We start from the raw sequence: 20,478 nt of genomic DNA, 5'->3' as shown, positions 1-20,478 counted from the left end.
CAAGGTGCGGCAGGTGGGGGCGGGGAAGGCAGGCCACCCGCACGGCCTCCTTTCCGGGCGCAGCCAGGTGACCCACCCAGGCCCCCCACCAATCCCGCGTCCGCCCAGGGCAGGGCCGCCTGCCCCCGGCCCAAAGAACCAGATCAGACAGCCTTCGGCATGGTCTTTATTCACTTGGACGCTGTACAAATATTACAATTTCCTTTTGTTGCAAAAAGTATAAAAATAATCTTTATATAGGAATCCACATTACTGCAAATCTTTCTCTAAATCTCTGCAAATGGCTCTAAAGGAGAAATGAATAAACAAGGGAGGGTCGGGGCAGCAGGAGGTTGGGCCAGGCCGCAGAGACTCTCCCACCCAGGCTCCTCGCTAGAGAGGTCTCTCTCTCCTGTCAGCCACCCCTCCCCACCCCGCCCCAGGTTCTCGGGGCTCAGAAGTGGGGTGAGAGGTCCAGGAGAAGCTGTAGGGCGTGTGTGGGGAGAAGTGAAGAAGCTCCCCACCACTTCCCTCTGCAGGGAGAGGGGCTGGCAGGCAGGGCAGTGACGCTGGACAAGCTGCCCTATGGGGTGTGTGTGGGGGGTACTAATTCCTCGCCACTGGGTGGCAGCTGAGCCTGGGCTCCGGGAGGGCTCACAAAGGACGCGAGGGGGGAAGGTCCAGCAAGGAGAGGCAAACGCTTGGCTCCACAGTGGAGGGGCTGAGCCCCTGGCCCCTGCTCTGGCAGCACACAGCTGCTGGCGCAGGAGTGGTGGCTGTGGCCTAAACTGTGTGGGGGAGGGGAGGGGGTGCTGGGGAAGCCATGAGTTGTGGCTCTCAAGTTGTGTAGGGGGGTTGTGGGGAGGCCCCCCGGCAGCCCCCAGGTCAGACAGTCTGTGTCCCAGTCACGCAGGGCATGTCCCTGTCAGAGGTTGAGGACAGGCACATCAAAGAGGTCACAGACACCTTCACTCTCATCCAGGTTGTAGATGTAATCGTGGTCTCCAGGGGGCGGAGAGAGGCGGAGGAGGGGGGCAAACACTGCAGAGAGCACCAGGCTGAGACCCTAGGCCAAGGTGCCACCCAACAGCCACCCAACCCCCTGCCCAAATGCATCCTCCACCTTCCTGGGCCACCCACCTTCTGAGGACATCAGCTCCTCCAGCAGCTCTGAACTCATGCACTCTGGGGAGGGAGAGAGCTCAGTTACATTCTGGCTCCCCTCTCCACCTACCAGAGCCCGTGAAGGGGGCCACCCCACACACTGATCAGCTCCTCAGGAGAGCAAGAGGACGACCCAATGAGCTCCCCGAGCCCCAGGGAGGAAGGCAGCCTCACCTCGTGTAGGATCGAAGATTTCTGACAGTTCTTTGGGGAGTTCCAGAACTGAAAGACAAGAATCCCGTGCTCAAGAGCAGAGGTCCAGCCTGGTCCCACTCTACCCTCACCCCCCACAGATCCTGTTCCACCCCCCAGGAGCTCCCCACAGCTGAGAAGTAGGCTCTACCCCCCGTCAAGGTGGTACTGCTTGGCTCTGGAGGTCGGTCTCCCCTGCCAGACCCAAACAACTCAGCGCTGAGCCCAGGGGCACAAAGTCACTCTCGGGCGACTAGGGCAGATGTCCCGGCTCAGAGATGCTGCTGGCCCCACTCTGTCTGGGCGCAGCAGACGCGCCTGTTAGATGGAGAAGGGCCCAGCCATCCCTACCCTCAGTGCCAGGCTGAGACCCCAGGCAGGGTCACCTGGCAGAGGAGACAGCAGACACCAGAACAGGGGCCAGTGCTGCACAGGTGGTGCTCACCTGAAGGAGGGTTATGGGAAACAGAGGAAAATGAGGCTGGAGAGGAAACTGGGGGCTGGGTCATGAGGGCTTTCAGATGGCATGTTTAGGGGCTCTGGTTTTAACCAGTGGGCATTAGGGAGGCTTCTTGGTACACAGAAAAGGCAGTCAAGCTTTCCCTTCACACAGATCCTGGCCAGCAAGGTAAAGAGGCGGACTTAGAACAGAGGTGGCCAGGAGTGATCTGCGTGTTGCAGATACCATCAACAGGCGCTCCCTGGGACAGAACTCACTTAGCTGCTGGGGGCGGTACGGAGGGGGAGGGAGATGGACCTGGAGTGACATCCAGGTGTCGGGCTGGGTGACTGGGGTCAATCACAGGGTATGCGTGGAGGGAAAGCAAGTTTCAAGAGGAAACAAGTTCAGTTGAGAACACACAGGAATCAAGTGCACCGGACATGCAGAGGAAGGTACATGGACCCAGGACATGGAGTTCAGGCAAAGACCTAGGCATGACAGAGAACAGGGGGAATCACCGTCCCAAAAATGGGGTGTTCCACATGCGTGGAATGGAACAGGCCTGCAAATGTCAGTGTTTAAGAGCGTTAGGAGGAGAAGCAAGTGAGAGGAGCCAAGTGCATCAATATGAAACATGAGAGTACCACAGCAAACCATCTAGAACCCGCTGGAGCTGGCAACCAGGGTGGGTAACTATCAAAATCAGCACTGGTGTAGTGTGTGCATGATGGAGAGAGAGGAGGTTATAGGAGTCCTGACTGCTGCAACCTGAACAGCAACTAGATCAAGACATAGAGTGGATATAACTTTCCCAAAAAGAACAGAGGACAGAGAAGACAGGAAGACACAGGATGTAGTGTCACTGAGTGAAAAGAAATTCAGCAGTACTTGTGGGCCAAGGAGAGTGGGCTGGCCAGCTCTGGTGAGGTGCCAGGAATGCCAGATTCCAGCCCTAAATATATTTCTGACCTAGGACTGGGCTGAAGCTAGATCATCTCCCACAGAAAAACAGTACTCACCACCTGTGGGGTCCGCCTTGATGGGCTCAAAGGAGGTAGAAGGGTTGGGTCCAGATGAACTGCTATTGCTGCTGCTGCTGCTGCTGCTGCTACTGTCCAGCAGGGCAGAGGACTGCAGTGGCCGTGTGTCCAGTGCTGTTGGGCCTAGTGGGAGTGAGCTGAGCTCACCACTGTCCTTGCGATCGGTTCCAGGGCTGCCACTCACTGCAACCACAGGTAAGGTCACTCACCTGTGACCTCAACTGCTGGACAAGCCACCCCCAAACCAGTCAGTCAGAGGCAGGAAGTAGGATGCTGAAGTTGGCGGTGCTAGAAACCACGGCCAGGGTGACCACAGTCCTGGTTCCCAGGCCCAAGGAGTTAGGCATTGCCAGTCACCCCTGAAGTGGTAATCTTGAAATAAGTCACTGAGGAAGACAGGCATGTGGCACATAAGAGGAAGATTCATAGACAACATGGCAGCTGTGACCACATCCCGAGAGGGCAAGCAAAACCCAGGTGGATCTGGGGAAAAAGTGCCACCCAGATGCCCCTTCACAGTCAGAGCTTCCCTGGTAAAAAGGGCGCATTCGCTCCCACAGCAAGGGGAGGCCAGCTGAAGGCCAGAAGGCCCAAGTCCTTTCCAACTCTGAGAATGACATTCCACAACCCCAAAGTACTGCCTCTTGGGCCCCACAAATCACCCCATCACCAGCTACCCACTGTGCCTCACCTGTGACCTCAACTGCTGGACAGGCCACCCCCTGGGCTTCAGTGCTACCAGGGACAGGGGTAGAGGTGGTCGCCTGGGGACTGCTTGGGCGTGAGGCGTCCTGGGGGCGGGCCAGGGCAGGCTTGGGCAGAGGTGGAGGGGTGGACACAGCAGGCGGCCCCTGAAGCAGGTCTTCGGGTGGCGGCACAGGTACTGCCACAGGCGGCGAGCTCCATGCCTCCTTGTTCACCAGCAGAACCTCAATGGGGCCACTCACACTCTTAAGATGAATCTGGTACTTCTTCTGCCCATTAAGGCCCTGAAGATGGGGGAAGAGGTGGGGGCAGGTAGAACTGGTAGCAGACTTGGCCCTGGGACATGGTCCGTGTCCTCTCCCACCCAGGCGGCCCGTTCTCTGAGATAACCCCAAACCCCAGGCCTCCCCCTACCTGCCCCACCCAGGACTTATCAGGCTCCACAGCCAGTACCCGCCCTCAATCAACCTCGCCTGCTTGGGTTGAGCACCCACCTCTGGGATGGGCACCTCTAGGCTGGTGCCCGACGGGGCACGGATGGCCAGGAGGGTGTCTCCTAAAAAGACAAGGATAGGTCAGGGCCCAGGGGCTCAATCTGAGCTGGGAATGGGGGGAGGAGGGTGCCTATCCCTGCAAAAAGTTAATCTCTGATAAACTGGACAGTAGGTCTCCCCCAACCCCCACAGTGGTTGGGGCAGAGAACTAAAGCTTTTCTCCTCCCAAGAGCCCGGGAGTATGTAACCTGAAAATCTGGGTTTAAACATGTATAGCAAAGGATTGTTGGCCATGGGCACCCCATGCCTTGATGGAGCTGCTCCCTAGGTACAGGTGCTCTGATCAAGACAGTCTAGGATGCAAGACAGAAAAGGAAGTTCCTGCATCCACAATGGAAACTCACTACAGGACATAAAAGGGCATTGTCTCTGCATGTAAGAGTGCATGAAAACACACACACACACTCCCCCCTTATGCCTGTCACACTTGATAATCCAAATCCAAGGTACAATGCAGATGGGAGCTGGCCCAGGAATCCACCCTAGGATTCTTAAAACCCCTCAATATGGTCTGCTTCCACAGGGTCCCAGTGACCCTCAAACCCAGGACTTACCCTGCCTGGAACGGGCCCCAGGAACCCCCTGCAGAGATGGAACTCTCCTTGGGCACTGAGCCCACTGCTTAAGGGCTGTGAATCAGCTCAGCCCGCCCCCCAACCCCCGCCCCCTACCCAAGCTCTGCTCACCTGCAAAGCATCTGCAGATGTCCTCGTGAGTCACGTAGGCCAAGGTGTGGGGGTTAAGGAGAACTGCTGGTAGCCTGCATATGGTGACAGAGGGCAGACCACAGGCCCAGCTCTTTAGCAAAGGTCTGACATACATGCCCTCAGAGAAAGTCCTGGAGTCTGGGGGGAGAGGTGCAGGCCAAGACCAGTGGGGAAGGAGTTCTGGGGAGGGCACCAAGGCGGGGACCTGGCCAGGAGAAGCAGGACTATCCTCCCAAGAAGAACAGAGGCTGGGGCACCACAGAGTAAAGCCAGCTGGACCAGAGGGCCCCTCACCCACTCCCAGGAGCAGGGACCACCAGGAGGATATCAGCTGTTCTGCACGTCCTCTGTGACATTCCGGATGCTCTGCTGCACCCACACCTTGTGCTGGTCCAGTTCTCGCTCCCGCTGCTGCAGCTCCTCGATCTCTGCCTTGAGCTCAATCAGCTTGTCCGCAATCTCCCGGGTATTGCAACCAGGCCCCACGCCCCTGAGCCCAGGGAATGGGGCTGAAAAGGGCTACCTGGAACTCTGGTTCCCACAGCCCCTGCTCGCTCCTCCAGTCCCCACCCCACACCCCTGAAACTTCTGGATAGGAGATTGTCTGACCCTCCAGGCACCCCCACTCACTTCCACTGGATGCTGTTCTTGGATTTCTTCTCGATCAGCCCAATACCTTCCAGCACGTTGGTAATGTCATATATCCGCCGCTTCTGACGCACAGCTAGAGTGTCAGCTGCCTGGCAGACAGAACAGAGCGGAGAATACTGAGGCTCCCTCTTGGAGTTACCCCAGCTACCCTGAGAATTAGCCTGTAAAGGAGGAGAGCCTGACTTCAACGTTCCTCCCAGGCAGCACAGCGGCTCAGGACTACGGAGCGGGCACAGGCCTGTCGCAGCCCGAGGTGATGCTCTGACTCTCTCCTCCCCACACCAGCCGGGGAAGGCCACGAGGACCTGCACCTGCAGCCCTGAGCCTGGCCCAGGCTGACGACCAATGGCGTCGGCCGAATGAATGAAACAGTTCCTGGCCTCTGTCCTGTGAGGAAGTACACGGAGGGCGGTCTGCTCTCTGAGGGCTCGGCTGGGCCGCCCCGGGAGTTCCCGCTACCGGCCCAGGCCTGGTCCACCATCCCCCACTGTCGCCCCTTAGCCCGGGCCGCACCAGCTTGAGGTCAAGCACGCCGTCCTTGGCCTCTTGCAGAAGCGACACAAACTTGGTGGTGAGAAGCCCCAAGCTTTTCTCGTGCCGGCTTGGGGTGCCCGGGGGCGGCGGCGCCTGTGGCCCGGCCTCCGCCATCGCGCCCGCCCGCCGCCTCCCCTCAGCCAGGCCAGGCCAGGCCGGCGCCGCGGCCACTTCCGCTTCCGTTCCTGACCGCCCGGGAGCCGGCGCCAGCATCGCTACTTCCGCTTCCGCCCCTCCCCTCCCAGGGAACGTGGCGCAATTCCTCTCTGCGTGTACGGCCGCAAAACTTCCGGGGACGATTAGCAAATGTCCAACTGCCGAAGACGACGAAAACAGCCCGGGGCTTCCTGCGACGCCGCGCGGGGGAGACTGAGGAAGTCGCTGGGCGGCCCCGGCAGAGAGCAGGAGCCTCCAGAGCCTTCCCAGCTGGCCTGCCGGCCTCGACTCCTGCCCCCAACTCTGCCCCAGCCCCCATCTCAGAGCAGAGACCGCTCTGCCTGATGAATACAGTGTATTCCCCCAGCCCTGTCCTGGAGGCCGCCCCATGCCTTGGCGTCACCCACCCTATTCACGTCCCTCGCTTCTCGCCAAAGCAAGCAATGACTACATCTGCTCTGTGCACTTGTCTGCCCTTCCCTGCTCCCAGCCTTGTCTCCACGCTGCCGTGGGCAGAGGCCATGAGGTGGTTATTTCACGGCCTCTGCCCACTGCAGGGTGGACACAAGGCTGGGAGCAGGGAAGGGGACCAGGGACCACCTCAGGGCCTCCCTGGTGGGGCAAGGGGTTAAGTACAGCACTGTGAAGCTATCCGCAGCCTCTGCTGCACGAGTTCGATCCCTAGCTGGCCAGGGAGTTGCCATGGCCAGGGAGCTGCCCACATGCTGCAGCAGACCTCTCCTGTCTCACCGGCTGCTCCCCTCACCAGTGTATTTCAGTGGATCCGCCTGTTCTGCTCCCCACTCTGTCTCTGGTGAATCCTCTCCCCCCCCCCCCGCCCCCCGCATCTCTGGCCTATGCCCCAGTTCTTGTATGCATAAATAAAAAAATCTTTAAGATAAAATAACCACCTCAGCCTATATAATCATGTTTAATGAAATGTATACAAAAGGCTGAGAGCAATTCCTGGCATGTAGGAAGGATTATGTGTTTGGTATTATTTTATATTTAACATTGTCATTGTTTATTGCTTTTTTTTTTTTTTTTTAGGTAAAGTTCTCAGAGAAACAGGCTTTGAGATGGCGATCAGTCTGCAGGAAGTTTATTGAGGATGCACACTTACAAGGGAGTTGGGCCGGGGGCAGGGGGGTTGGTGGGTGGGTGTTAAACTGCCATGCAGTTACAACAGAAGCCCTGCCCATCCTACTAGGAGCTCTGAAACTGGGGTGACCCTTCCAAAGCATGCCACATACAGGCAAAGATACCAGCACTTTGTTCCCCAACACTGACAGAGAGACTCATCCTGCACTCCTGGCAGCTAGGGGAGCCAGTGCCTTCATCCTGAAGTGTGGGTTCAGATGTTGTATCCAAGTCTGTCACTTTATTACTACTCTGTAGTCCCTTCTGTGTGCTTCCTGCCCAGCTCTCCAGATAAATAAGTTTCAGAGCCCTTTGACACGTCTCCCAACATTACCATTCACAGACTTGTTCATGCAGCCCGTGGTCTCCCTTCCCTGCAGAGGGGCACACCCTCCTCTGAGGGGCCCTCAGCCCCATCTGCATACCTTGCTGTTACTGTCTGCATTCATGTCTGCACATCCCACTTTCCACCCTGGGTTGGGGCCATCCTGAGCGCCAAGAGGTCCTGGGTGGGCTGGTCAAGACTCAATGACCACAGGGAACACACCCCCTCCCCCTAAGGAAGTGGCGCTCAGCCCTCCCCCCACCCCATCCCACAGTGCAGAAGTCCTTTCCTGTTGGGAATAAAGCGCCAGAGACTCAGCTTCCTTCCTTTCTGCCTGTGGCCTTAGGGAGGGAGAGGCACTGCAGAGAGGAAGGGGTCCTGGGCACAAGGTGGGACAGAGGCTTCCTTGGGAAGAGGAGGTGTAGGACAGAGCTCTGGAGGGAGTACGAGCTCTGCTGCCAGGAGGCTGGGGGAGAGGGCCAGCCTCAAGGCCAAGGCTGCGGGGGAGGGAGAACCGAAAGCCTGGTCAAGCCTGGTGAGTTCCATACCAAACTGTCCTTTGCAACTCAGAGCAGGAAGGGGACCCAGTGGAGGCCTGTGCCTGCTCTGCCTCACTTGGCATCTGCATGGGCAAAACTGAGAAATCAGAAGGTGAAAGCTTCCCAGGTGCCTCCCTCTCATTTCCTGAGGGGCTGGGCCAAAATCTCCCTCCGCTTTTCAGAAGGGCCTAGACCAAGGCTGCGGCTCAAAGGAATATCCCCTCTGCCTGCTCCAACCCAGACCTACCTCAGCTCCGGCTCCTCCAGGGCTGGCCATGGACTCTGCGGCCAGGGACAACATGCAGCCTGAGCTTCCCCCTGGTATGAGCCCCTCTTGGTGGGCCGGGGGAGGGATGGTGGCAAGAAAGATGGGAATGAAAAAAAAAAAAAAAGAAAGATGGGAATGGTGGGGTTGGGTCCTGCTGCCAAGTCTAGCTGGAGCTCCACAGGGCCTGGAGAGGAGTTCACTGCCCTCGGGGACAGGCTGAGGAGCAGGGAGGGAAGCAGCTTCGATGGCCGCTTCCTGCAGGCCCTGCCTGACTGTCTCTGCTGCCCAGGCTCTTCCTGCCCAGGATCTGAGTGGCCAGAGCAGGAGAGGGCAGAGCAGTTGGCCCGGGGTGCTGCGCTCAAGTGGGCATCAGGCATCTTCTACCGGCCAGAGCAGCTGGCCAGGCTAGGCCAGTACCGAAGCCGTGAGGTGCAACGTACCTGCTCCCTGGAAGCACGGATCAAGGTGGGCATGGGGGGGGGGCAGGAGCATGAGGGAGGGCTGCAGGGGCTGATCTGGCCTCACTGGCTGCCTCCCTCCCCCAGTCAGTGGTGCAGTCATACCTGGAGGGCGTGAAGACTGGTGTGTGGCAGCTGGCCTGGGCCCTGGAGGCGGTTCAGGGAGTCCGGGAGACCCTGGGCCAGGCCCGGGGGTTGCTTCAGGACATGGCTGAGGCTGCCCAGACCCTGGAGCCCCTGCGGGAGCAAGTTGCCCAGCACAAGCAACTGCAGGCCCTGTCTCAGCTACTGCCCCGGCTGCGGGCAGGTGAGTGTGCAGGGGTACTGGGCCTCAGCCCGCCAACAGCAAACCCACTGCTCACCGGGCTGGGGTACTACAGCAAGATGACATGGGGGACACACCAGGGACCTCCCAGAGTCCAGTTGCATAGGAAGCAGGGTTCAAATCCACTCATTCTGGGGTTCCTGAGCATGGGATGTCTGAGTCAGGACTGATAGTCAAGTGACTGCCCGCCCTGGCTGTTAATATATTGAAATATTTCCCTAACTGGGCCAGTGAATGGCCCCTAGCATGCCCCTCCCCCATTGCCTCCATGCCTTTCCTCTAGGATCCCTGGCTTCCTCAGCTTCCTCAGCTCAAGAGTTTTACACTTGGCCCACCAGGCCTCTAGAACCTTCCTTAGGTCCTTTCAGATTTATCAATGCGCTACTGTATTGGTTTTTAAGTATTTTACACATTACCCCAGCCCCAGGGCTTTGGCGTCCCTGCTGAGCCCATAGCATGGTGGGATGATTGCGGCCCAGGGCTAGCTCCTCTCCTCCTTCCTAGTGCCAGCTGCAGTGGCCCACACGCAGGCCTTGATTGATAGCCAGCGCCTCTTAGAGGCCTATGTGAGCCTGCGGGAGCTGGAGCAACTTCAAGAGGAGACCTGGGCACCTCTGGGAGGTCTGGAGCTGCCAGTCTTCGAGGGATTGGGACCCTTGGCTGAGGCACTGGGCCAGGCAGTGGAGGCAGCTGCAGGGGCTGCAGGACAGCTGGCACGGCAGGACCCAGCCTTGCTGGTGGCTGCTGTGCGTGTGGCAGAGGTGGAGGCTGGGCGCACAGCCTCTCAGGGGCAAGCCCCCCGGGACTGGCGACTGCGCTGTCTGCGGGCACTACAGGAGGGCCTGGAGCGGGCCCACTTTGGGACACCCCTGCTGCCTGGGCCAGGAGCCCTAGCAGGGTGGCTGGAGACTCTTCAGGTGGCCATACCAGCTGAGCTGGCCACAGCCGAGGCACTCATAGCACCCTGCTGCCCACCACACTACAAAGTGGTCCGGCTGTGGACCCACACCCTGCACAGTGGCCTGCGCCGCCACCTGCAGCAACTCCTGGAAGGGCCCGCTGAGCTGGGAGCTGCCGACGCCTTCACCTTGCTGCAGTGGGCACTGAATGTGTACCTGGGGTCAGTGTCCATGGGGCAATGGGTAGTGGGCGGATCAGAGGCTGGGGGCTCAGTGTGACACTGGGCCACCCATCTCCAGCCCAGAAATGATGGGGAGTCTGGAACTGGGGCCTGAGGCTGATGTGTCTCAGCTGGAGCCCCTCCTGACCCTGGAGAACATTGAGCAGCTGGAGGCAACATATGTGGCAAAAGTCCAGGTGAGCAGTTGGGGTATGGATCCAGAATTCTGCCCACCAGCTGTGGGGCTTTGTAGAGCCCCAGGTCTATGTGTCTCTAGCAGGATGTGCCCTATTACACTCTCTCGCCCCCTCCCCCAGGCAAGTGTGGCCCAGTGGCTGCAGAAGGCTCTGGACGGGGAGGTAGCTGAGTGGGGCCGAGAGCAGGAGCCAGACACAGACCTGACTGGCTTCTACCATTCACCAATGCCCGCCATCGTGCTGCAGGTGTGTGTGGGCAGTGGTGAGGCACATGGCAGCGCCCATAGGGAGAGGGGGAGACGGCAGGGCTGGGACTTTGCTGATGGCTGCCCATCCCTGCTTGTAGATCCTGGAAGAGAACATTCGAGTGACCTGTCTGGTCAGTGAGTCACTGCAGCGGCGGGTGCACGGCATGGCGCTCTTCGAACTGGGCGCATTCCTGAGGAGGTGTGTCAAGGCGCTGACACACTCCTAGCCCCTGACCCTGCTCTAGGGACGGCCAGAATGAATGGGGCTTTGAGTGAATGGCATGCCAGCGGGAAAGGGCCTTTTCAAACAGGGCCTTGGGAAGCTTGGAGGTGGGGCAGGAGCACCAGGGAGTGGGGCGATGGGGCATCAGAGTAAGAGCAGACACAAGAACTACCTTTGCCCTTTGCAGCTTCAGTGATGCTCTGATTAGATTCTCCCGAGGTCACCTCAGGGGGGAAGCAATGGCACCTCATTATGTGCCCTACCTACTGGCTGCTCTCAACCACCAATCAGCACTCAGGTACCAGGAGGGCCCCACAGAGCCCTACTTCCACTAACCCTGGACGGAACACCTCCTTGGTGTGGATCCAGCCCACGCTAGGTCATTGGAACTTTCGATTGACACATACCTGGGGTTCCAATCCCAGTCCCACTAATTACTAGCCGCGTGACCTGTGGCAAGTTGCCTTACCTCTCTGAATCTTGTTTTCTCATTACTATTCTATGGGCAACCATGGGGCATTCTGAGAATTCTTTCATTCAACAGCATTTACCAATGTCCTGCTCTGGGCCAAGTAATGTCTAGGGCTACAGCTGCACAGAAATCAGAAAAAAAATTCCCTTCCTCTTGGGTCTTACGTTCTTTGGGGTTGGGGCAGAGAGGACACACTAACGGGTAATTTTCACTTCTTGCTGACGGGGATTCTCTCCTCTTACCGATGAGGAAACAGAAACAAAAGACTCGCTCAAGGTCACACCGCCAATTAGAGGCCGGTGCGCTGAGCCCCCACGCCACGCTCCCCCAGGCTCCCCCACCACTCGCCTTCTGAGCGGTCGGGGAGCCGCCCTACCTGCCCCTACCTGCCCCGGCCGCTACACACGTGTGCCACTAGGTGGCGCAAGAGCGGCCGGACAAGCGCGGGCCCGGCGGGCCTTGGCCTTGGTCCTGAAGCCGTATTTTTTTTTTTTTTTTGGTGGGTCCAGCTCCTCCGTGTCCGCCCTGCAGCTCGACAGGCTGGCGTCAGGGGCCTTGGCTCCGGTGGAGGCGGCGCTGGACGAGTTGCAGAGGAGGATCTGCCGCCTGGTGTTGGAGGCGCTGCTGGGGGAGCTTCAGGTGGGGATGAGGGTGGAGGCCCGGCTGAGGGTGCAGGGGGATCCCCCTGGGAATGTCGGATCCGACAGTCCCGCAAGCCCCTTCCCTGCCTGCCTGTTCCCCTCTGCAGCCTCTGTTCGTGGCTCTGCCTTCGCGCCGGTGGTTGTCGAGTTCGGAACTGCTGGACGATGTGTGCGCACGGACGGCGCGCTTCTGCAGGGACTTTGCGCACGTACGGAGCCCGGCGGCCCAGGTGCGTTTGGGGAGAAAGGCTGGGGAGAGGGGCGTGCCGACGTGACCGGCCTCTGGGCCCACCTGCCGCTCTCCCCTAAGCTGCTGCTGGAGGAGGTGGAGCGCGCCGTGGTGCTGCAGTACCTGCGCGCGCTGATGCAGGGCCGCCTCGTGTGCCGCTGCGCCGACGAGCGCGCCCAGGCGGCGGAGCGCCTGCGGCAGGATGCAACTCAGCTTCAGGATCTTTTCCAGGGTTTGGTGAGAGCTCCCAGGGCGAGTGGACGGGCGGGACCCTCACGGGGGGGGGGGATCTAGGGCTGCAGCGAGACCCCCCCGACGTGCCCAGGGCTTGGAGGCGAGCATTCAGTGCGTGCCGGTGCTGCTCGCCCTGCGGGAGCTGCTGAGCCTCCGCGACCCCACGCTGCTCGGCCTCGAGGTGGCCGGCCTGCGGCAACAGTTTCCCGACGTGAGGTGCGCAGGCGGGGCGCGGAAGGGGTGGGGGGGCACGGCAGCGGTGGGGCGGGATTGACGCGCCCCCGCGTCGCCCCCACAGCGAGGATCACGTCTCCGCCCTCTTGGACCTGCGCGGGGACGTTTCTCGAGAGCAGCGCCTGGCGGCACTCAGCTCCCTGCAGGCCGGCCCGCACCCCTCGCCCCCCGCGGGGCGCCGCGCGCTCTTCAGCCTGGTGCCGGCACCTACCCCCGCGCTGTCCTCCTGCCTGTCCTCGGGGCCCTGCGCCTGACGCGCGGCCGCCCCGCCGCGGAATAAAGCCCAGGCCCCGTGTCCCTGAAGCGTGTGTGCTGCGGAGGGGGAGCGATCGGAGCACCGGCGAGGGTGGGGGGAGGGCCCCTGCACAGCGCACGCCTCGGGTGGCCCGGCTCCTGCGCCGAGAGCCAGGCTGCACCCCCTTACCCGGGCTTCCGCCGCCGACGCGGGCTGCACCCCTCGTGGCCCTGCCCCGCGGAGCGCCCGCGCGGGTGGCTCCCGCGGCCCTAGAGCCCTCCCGGTGGAGGGGCGGGGCCGGACGACTCCCCGCCCTCTGGGCGGACCCGCATCAGACCCCGCCCCCTCTGCCGGCCTGGCCCCGCCCCCAGCTTTGTGTTCGGGCACGCGCCGCCGCGGACTTTGACGCGGTCCGCCCGCCTCCGCGCGAGCGTGCGCGCGCCCGAGGGCTGCGTCCCCGCGTCGGCGCTCCCTGGCCGGGCCGCGGCGGCGGCTGTCGAGGAGCGGGAAGGGCGGCGCGAAGAGGAGCGGACAGGTGGGGGCGCGACTCGGGACGGAACTCCCCCCACCCCGGAGGCCGAGAATGCACGCTGCACCCAGGAACCCCACCTCCATTGTCCCCCGGCCCCGCCCTCCATTGGGCACACCCTTCGTCCCGTTCCGCGCCGCTGATTGGCTGCGGGCCACGCCCCTCCGTCGTCCCCCGGCCCCTATTGGCTCTTCCTCCACGTTATCCTTTCCCGAAGTTTCTTATTGGCGCAGGCCACACCCTCTCATTGGTCACCGGACTCCGCCCTTGGCCTGGGCTCCTCCCCCGGCCGCCTTTCATTCATTCTGCATCTAGTACTGGGTGCTCGGGACATGGGGTGAATCGGAGCCGCCCCTGCCCTTAGGGAGTTCAGGGGATGCTGAGGGGGGAGGGCGAAGCACCGACCTAGGCTCCAACTGTAACAGCCTCGGGCGGTCAAGAAGCTGCCTAAGCACTGGGAGCCTCCAGGATGGCAGGAAGGCTTCCCAGAGGAGGTGAGGCCTAGACCGAGCCCTGGAGAATGGTTAGGAGTGTGCTCCACGGAGACATTGGGAGGGCGTTCTTGGCAGGACCTGAAACGTGAATGAAACAGGCACATTCTGGTAATTGCAAAGAGGTAGGTCGAATGAAAGAAGGGGAGGTGAAGGGGAGTGGTCCGGGGAGAAGCCCAGAGACCAGTGGGTGAAGAGGACAGACAGGTGTACAGCTCGTTGAGGGGAGTGAAGCCTGAGGCCTGAATTCCTTTCACGCAGCTCACTAGGCCCATGGAGGGCAGTGGAGGGGAGAGGGGATCGGATCTAGAGGGGGAGACGGTTCAGGGAAGGAATGATTTCAGGGCTCTTGGTCAGGTACTGTTTTGGCCTATGGGGTCACAGCTGGGAACACTCGAAAGGAGAAAATAGATAACAATGAAATATCCTGTGCTTCAGGAGGTGGTCAGTGAACAATAGTGTGGAGAGTCGAGCCTTACTATTTCACAGAGTGTGTTAGGGAGGCTTTTCAAGTAACATATTTGTGTGGAAATCTGAGGAGGGAGAGTGCCCCTGCAGTTTCATAGGGTGGGGAGAAATCCAGACAGGAGACATGTTCAGCTTGAGATACCTCTTAGACGTTCCAGGAAAGATGTTGAATTGAGAACTGGCAATCCTGGTCTGAAAGTTATGGAAGAAGTCTGAGCTGAGGTCCTTAAAACCACGCGAGAGGATGGGGTTACTAGGCACCTAGGCAGGGAGCATACATGGATAAAATGAGAGCGGTTTCCATGGAAGTGTCCAAGTTGGGGGCATCACACCATTGAGCGGTAGGGAAGATAGGAATGACTGTCAGGGGAGACCAGAACACATGCCAGTGAGGTAGGAGAATTGTGTCCCTGCATTGGGAAATCCAGTGGAGAATGTGTTCCCAGGATGGAGTGATTCTGTGTCATGTGCTGCTGATCAGTATATGATCGTCGGTGACCTTGGGCAGATAAGTTTCAATGGGAAGTCTGACTGGAGTGAAATTTAAGAGAAAACAGGAAGGAAGGAATGGAGAGGAAGTAGAGATGACTTGTAGTGTTGCGATGAAATGCCGCTGGAGGGAGATGCAGTGGGTTGGAGTAGTGTGGGGTCAAGTGAGGGTTTGCTTTGAGACAAAAAATAACAGCATGTGTTTATGCTGTTGGAAAGAATCCAGTAGAGAGGAAGAGGCTGGCGATGTAAGAGATGTGGGAGACAAGAGAATCGGGTCCATGAGCAGGCCCGGTTGTTCAGGAGCCAGCACCTTCAGCCAGTCCCTGCAGAGAGACTGGTTTGCACTGAGCCCTCATACAGAGTCGGGGGTGGGGGTGGAGCACCCTGATACCAACCTTGGATGACAACTGGGAAGGTGCCTCAGATAGGAGCAGACCAGGGACTGGCTTGGATTTTCCAAGTGTCCCTCTGCTCCCCAAAAGCTAGTTCTGATTTGAATTTGAATAGAGGAAAAAGTGGAGGGATATAAGCAAGGGGCATGCGGGCATTCACACTGACTCAGGGCATATGGGCTGGAGGAGTTGGGTGGAGGCAGGTGGGAAGGGACTGAGCAAACGCCATAGGTAGAAGGTAATCAGGCGCCCTCACCCCTTGTCATCCAGCTCCCAGTTTGGCTGGGTTGATAACAAGGATTATAGTCATGAGTAGGGGCTCAGTCCTTGCTGTCAGAGCTCATGAGCTCAGGGGATTCCGCTCTCTAAGTGGGTGGGTAAGACTTCCTTCTGCTTTCCCCCAGTCCAGCCTGCTTGCTGGAGTGGCTGCAGCATGGGGGTGAGGGAGCAACTACCCAGACTTGTGGCAGGCCCTGGGCCCAGCAAAAGCCCAGCCAGCGCAGTGTAGGGCACAGGAACTGCTGGTCTTAAGGCTGCACCCATTCATGTTCTCCACATGCCCTTCTGTGTCCCCAGAAATCTACAGAGTGGGGAGTTGGAGTTATCAGGCTGGATGCGACCCTCAGGACAGAATGGTGTTGGACTCAGGGACTCAGGTGTATGAACAGACACCCCCCAGCCCACCAGCCAGTCCCTCGTCCTTGGGCCATAGGCTCAAGCCCCCAGATCGAGATGGGACAGTGGTGTACCCCTGGCCTCAGTCTTTGGCTCTGCCTCTGGCTCTGTCAGTCCCCTCAGCTCTGCAGCCCCAGCCTAAGCCACAGCCCTTCTCAGAACTTCGCTTGGGGCACCGTGGCCACATGCGTCGCAGTGAGAGCACCAGCACTGTAAATAGTACTGGCCGGCGAGGGGGTGGCACCCAGGGCCTGGCCCTACCTGGACGGAGACAGGACCCAGGTGGAGGCACCCTGCGGCCTGCGGCCTCCCTGCCTCACATTGCGAAGACTCGAAAGGATGTGGGCCGTGGTGCCAGCAAGAGCCCCTGCATGTTGGTGGCTCTGCGACCAACCAACATGGACCGCGAGCGGGACAAGTTCTTTCAGTCCCATTACACCTACAACCCGCAGTTCGAGTACCAGGAGCCCATGCCCAAGGCTGTGCTGGAAAAGTACTGTGAAGCCTCTGGACAGTTCATCCACCAGGTATGTCCAGCCTGCCTACCTCACCCTGGCCCCGACCATCCAGGAGGCCTGGCCTGACCGGCCGCTGCGGCCCTGTGTGCAGGCAGTTGGCATCATTGAGGCCGTCCTGGAGAAATTTGGCACCTATGAACACTTTGAGGCTGCGACTGGGGGCCAGCTGCTGACCAAGTGCCAGATCTGGTCCATTGTGCGCAAATATATGCAGAAGGAAGGCTGCGTCGGGGAGGTGAGCATGCCCCACTTCAAGGCCCTCTTCTGCATGCCCCAAGCCATATTGACCTGGGTGGTGCTAGGCCCGGCTCCACAGCTGGCCAGCTAGTGAACCCAGGGAGTCCCTGTCCCTGCCCCTGCCTGGGTGAGGTGGGAGCTGGCTCTGAGCAGAGGTGGTGAGGGTTGGGTGTTCAGCCTGTGGCATCAGTGGATCCAGCTGCCCACTGGCCTCAGGCTGGTGGCTACGGCGCAGGGCACTACTACCTGCAGGTTGTGGTGCAGCTGAGTGAGGACCTGCTGTCCCAGGCAGTGATGATGGTGGAGAACAGTCGACCCACGCTGGCCATCAACCTGACCGGAGCCCGCCAGTACTGGCTGGAGGGCATGCTCCGCCACGAGATAGGTCAGCATGTGGGCAGGCGGGCGGGCAGGGATGAGAAGGGATTGGGACAGGGCAGTAAGGGACCCCGGTAACCCCACCCCCTCTCTTTCTTCCCTACCCCCTGGAGGACGATCCATTGCCCTTCGTGAGCAGCCACCTCCTCCCTCTGGCTCACAGAGGTAGGCCAGCCCGTGCTCGCCTGCTCTCTGGGTCGCTCTCATCGCCTCCTTCGGGATATCTGTTTCTCCCTCACTTGTCTCTGATTTCCCTTGACAGTGGGGACAGGCTGCTGAGGCTTGCACAGGCCTGAGGGAGAACCCCGAGCGTCCCACTAGCCCTACCAGCATCCAGGCCCTCCAGGGTGGGTGGAAGATCAGATCCTGAGAAGGGACTTGGCGGAGGCCAATACAGAGCTGGGGAGGGAAAGGCCAGGCTGGAAAGGGGAGCAGGGGACGCTAATTACGATTCTTTTCTGTTCTTCTTCATCAAGAATCCTGTTCCTCTAGGCAGAAGGTTTTTACTGGGGACATCAGCATGACTGTCAGAATGACAGGGGCATGGGGGGGGGGGCAGGGAGGCAGAGTGTGCGAGGGGTGTGTGTATGTGTGTGACCCTGCACACGTCGGGGATTCTCGCATGTGAGACTCCGCGTCCCTGGACACGACCAGGCTGCCCGGGGGATGGTGAGTGGCGTTGGTCTGAGCCCTTGTATGAGAGCCCGAGGTCAGGCGCACCAAGACGCATGAGTGACTGGCAGAGGTCCAGCCGGCTGGAGCGGAGCCCTCTGGACTCCCGGCCCATGCCCGTCCCCCGCCCCCCCGCCAGGCACCCACTACCTGCGAGGCGTGAACAACGCGCGGCAGCCGTGGCACAGCGCCGAGGGCCGGCTGCAGTACGGGCTTCGGCCCGCTAACCCCACCGAGGAGGGCCTGGCCAGCCTGCACAGCGTGCTGTTCCGCAAGCAGCCCTTCCTGTGGCGCGCCGCGCTGCTCTACTACACCATCCACCGCGCCGCGTGCATGTCCTTCCGCCAGCTCTTCCAGGACCTGGCGCGCTACGTGGAGGATGCCCACGTGCGCTGGGAGTACTGCGTGCGCGCCAAGCGCGGGCAGACGGACACTTCGCTGCCTGGTGGGTGCCCGTGCGGTGGGCGGGAAAGTCAGGGGGATAGGGAGGGAGAGTGTGGGGTGCGGCTTGGAGATAAGGGACTAACGACCCTTCGACCCTTCGGTGCCCACAGGCTGCTTCAGCAAAGACCAGGTGTACCTGGATGGCATCGTGCGCATTCTGCGGCACCGCCAGACCATCGATTTCCCGCTGCTGACCTCGCTGGGCAAGGTGAGGGGCCAGGGGTCCTCGCCAGCTCCCCCCCTCACGCAGTGTCCCCTGGCCCTGTGATTAATGCTCCAGTGAGGACTGGGTGCCAGGCCTTTGGGAGCGGGGAGCAGGGGTTAAGCTGAGCACAGCAGATGAGATGGTGGCCTGGCAGCCAAAAGTAGGTGCGTGACTCAGCCCACAGGTGTGTGTGCAGCTACTGCAACTCAAAGGAGGCTGAGCATTCCAGGCCAAGGGCGCAGTCAGGAAGAAGGGGAAGGAGGCAGATCCTTGGCACTGTGCATCTGTGCCAGGCTGAGAGATGCAGACTTCCTTTGAGGCAAAGGGGAATTGGAGGCGCTTTAAGGAAAGAAGTGGCACAGATGTTTGCTTCAGAATGTTCTCTGGATGCCATTTTGGAAGGTGGATTGGAGAAGGGGTTACCCTTCTAGTCACTCCTGCAGAACTGATGGTGGCCCGGCCGAACTGAGCAGTGGTCGTGCAGTTGGAGATTGAGGGGGAAACTTGGGAGAGCTCTTCGGAGCATGGAACCCTCTTCACTCAGTAGCCACCCTGAGCAGGAGGGTGGCAGGAGTTCAGTATCGGATATGGGGAGTCTGGAGTACCCAAAGGCCTTAGGAGGCAGCGGAATGCCCAGGCTTGGACATGAGGGAGAGAAGTGTGGCTGGAAAGCGGAGTGGGGTGATAGGACATAGATGAAAAAGGTGCTGAGAAAGAGCAAACACCTAGGACCGAGTCTTGGGAGTGGATCGGGAGGAGTTCCAGGAGCAAAGGGCAATGAGCCATTGGCAGGGAGCTGGGACCAGCTGCTTAAAAGCCTGGGTTTCCAGACTTCTCCTGAGGCCCAGCTTCCTCTCTGCAGGTGTCCTATGAGGATATAGACCACCTGCGGCCCCTTGGGGTGCTGGACAATACTCGGGTCCCGCACTTCATGCAGGACTTGGAACGCTACCGGCAGCAGCTGGAGCACATCATGGCCACCAACCGGCTGGATGAGGCAGAGCTGGGTCGCCTGCTGCCTGACTGATGATGCTGGTTGAGAGCTGCAGGCAGAGGCCCCAGGCAGAGGACTCTACAGCAACCCCCAGAACATGAAGCTAACTGCTCTGCGCTTCCACAGCCTGGGTGTTTCTTCGGGGGACTGGGCAGGCAGGAGTATCCCAGAAGGGAGGAGCAGCAACATCAGAGGGTTGGAATCCTCCTTGGGGCCCCATAGCAGCTTGTCAGGCAAACTGAGTCTGCTCTCCTGCCTTGGGCTCTCTGTTGAGCAGAGGGGAAACCTTGGGGGCAGGAGAGAAGCTGGGAACAGACGGGAATGGGGGGTGGTTGGGGAGTAGAGACTTGTTTTTGCATGAGATGGCTTCGGGTGCCTGTGTATTCTGTTTTCTCCCTTCCCCCACCTGGCGCCTTGGTGCTCCTTCAGCTTTCATGCTGTCTACCTCTCACTGGGTCCTGGTGTGGGGGAGACTCCCTTCTCCTGGGGTGATTGCCTGAGCCTGGGGTCCTGGCTTTCACAAATCTAAGGGGCAGGTGTGCTAATAGCAGAGACCCAGCTGGGCTGGGGTGCACTTTGCAGCATTTTGCCGCTCCCACTGGTCACGTATTTATTCCCTATTTATGTGCTCTGCTCCCTGAGGCTGGGAGGCAGCAACTTCTGCAGGTTTGGTGGAAGGAAAAGGACTCCCCTGAAAGTCACTGATTGTTCGGACCCCCACTCTTATCCCCCACCCCCAACCCACAGAGTCCTTGGGCCTTGTGAGTTGAACTGACGCACTCACCTGTCCCTAGCCCCACGCCTCCTGTCTTTCCCATCCCTCACAGCTGGTCTCTGGCAAAGGTTGGCATAGCCTGGCTGCAGCCAATCAAGCCCGAGGGGCAGGCCCCTACTTGTTCCCAGTCCTGAGCCCCTCCTGGACTAAGAGAGGTACAGAGGTGGTGGTGGTTTCCAGTTTCACCTCAGACTCA

At 59.9% G+C, this 20,478-nt stretch overlaps 3 protein-coding genes across 6 annotated transcripts; 2 read left to right on the top strand and 1 right to left on the bottom strand.

Annotated features, from left to right (window-relative positions):
- Window positions 1–156: 156 nt before the first annotated feature.
- E2F4 (E2F transcription factor 4) lies at window positions 157–6,139 on the bottom strand. Its single transcript, XM_037515864.1, has 10 exons — window positions 5,948–6,139; window positions 5,414–5,523; window positions 5,112–5,273; window positions 4,763–4,806; window positions 4,017–4,078; window positions 3,509–3,806; window positions 2,797–3,000; window positions 1,318–1,365; window positions 1,120–1,164; window positions 157–1,020 (listed from the first exon to the last, which is right to left on the bottom strand). Exons 1-10 carry the CDS (start codon window positions 6,080–6,082, stop codon window positions 905–907), a joined length of 1,224 nt encoding a protein of 407 aa, XP_037371761.1. The 5' UTR covers window positions 6,083–6,139; the 3' UTR covers window positions 157–904.
- A 1,719-nt stretch (window positions 6,140–7,858) lies between these two features.
- Window positions 7,859–13,091, top strand: EXOC3L1 (exocyst complex component 3 like 1). 2 transcript variants are annotated; one of them, XM_037515862.2, is made up of 14 exons: window positions 7,859–7,978; window positions 8,311–8,449; window positions 8,686–8,861; window positions 8,942–9,161; window positions 9,684–10,299; window positions 10,379–10,496; window positions 10,617–10,742; window positions 10,843–10,943; window positions 11,155–11,265; window positions 11,949–12,078; window positions 12,188–12,310; window positions 12,391–12,546; window positions 12,635–12,759; window positions 12,842–13,091. In XM_037515862.2, the coding sequence occupies exons 2-14, from the start codon at window positions 8,404–8,406 to the stop codon at window positions 13,029–13,031; spliced, it is 2,238 nt and encodes a 745-aa protein (XP_037371759.1). In that variant the 5' UTR covers window positions 7,859–7,978; window positions 8,311–8,403; the 3' UTR covers window positions 13,032–13,091. The 2 variants fall into 2 exon arrangements, with proteins under 2 accessions (XP_037371759.1, XP_037371758.1); XM_037515861.2 differs by lacking the exon at window positions 7,859–7,978 and adding an exon at window positions 7,985–8,124.
- Window positions 13,092–13,580: 489 nt separating this feature from the next.
- Window positions 13,581–19,625, top strand: MATCAP1 (microtubule associated tyrosine carboxypeptidase 1). 3 transcript variants are annotated; one of them, XM_054696894.1, is made up of 7 exons: window positions 13,581–14,035; window positions 15,961–16,586; window positions 16,669–16,812; window positions 17,103–17,199; window positions 18,004–18,309; window positions 18,419–18,516; window positions 19,376–19,625. In XM_054696894.1, exons 1-7 carry the CDS (start codon window positions 14,011–14,013, stop codon window positions 19,538–19,540), a joined length of 1,461 nt encoding a protein of 486 aa, XP_054552869.1. In that variant the 5' UTR covers window positions 13,581–14,010; the 3' UTR covers window positions 19,541–19,625. The 3 variants fall into 3 exon arrangements, with proteins under 3 accessions (XP_054552869.1, XP_054552868.1, XP_037371745.1); XM_054696893.1 differs by having other exon boundaries at window positions 13,584–14,035; window positions 17,067–17,199; XM_037515848.2 differs by having other exon boundaries at window positions 13,993–14,157; window positions 17,067–17,199.
- The last annotated feature ends 853 nt before the right edge of the window (window positions 19,626–20,478 follow it).

Source organism: Talpa occidentalis, unplaced genomic scaffold, assembly GCF_014898055.3.
Source record: "Talpa occidentalis isolate TD23 unplaced genomic scaffold, MPIMG_talOcc4v2.1 talOcc4.17, whole genome shotgun sequence".
Lineage (NCBI taxonomy): Eukaryota > Metazoa > Chordata > Mammalia > Eulipotyphla > Talpidae > Talpa > Talpa occidentalis.
The sequence above is the reverse complement of the archived record's forward strand: the minus strand, read 5'-3'. Positions and strand labels throughout refer to the sequence as shown.

Bases quoted from the DNA above. Each gene is read 5' to 3' on its own strand.
- E2F4 (XM_037515864.1), bottom strand. From the start codon at position 6,082: ATGGCGGAGGCCGGGCCACAGGCGCCGCCGCCCCCGGGCACCCCAAGC. The intron at 5,524-5,947 runs GTGCGGCCCGGG...TCTGTCTGCCAG, and splicing joins GCGTGCTTGACCTCAAGCTG to GCAGCTGACACTCTAGCTGT. The intron at 4,079-4,762 runs GTGAGCAGAGCT...TTGTCTTTTTAG, and splicing joins CATCTGCAGATGCTTTGCAG to GAGACACCCTCCTGGCCATC.
- EXOC3L1 (XM_037515862.2), top strand. From the start codon at position 8,404: ATGGACTCTGCGGCCAGGGACAACATGCAGCCTGAGCTTCCCCCTG. The intron at 10,300-10,378 runs GTCAGTGTCCAT...ACCCATCTCCAG, and splicing joins GCACTGAATGTGTACCTGGG to CCCAGAAATGATGGGGAGTC. The intron at 12,311-12,390 runs GTGCGTTTGGGG...CTCTCCCCTAAG, and splicing joins TACGGAGCCCGGCGGCCCAG to CTGCTGCTGGAGGAGGTGGA.
- MATCAP1 (XM_054696893.1), top strand. From the start codon at position 14,011: ATGGCAGGAAGGCTTCCCAGAGGAG. The intron at 14,036-15,960 runs GTGAGGCCTAGA...CTGTGTCCCCAG, and splicing joins AGGAAGGCTTCCCAGAGGAG to AAATCTACAGAGTGGGGAGT. The intron at 18,517-19,375 runs GTGAGGGGCCAG...TCCTCTCTGCAG, and splicing joins TGCTGACCTCGCTGGGCAAG to GTGTCCTATGAGGATATAGA.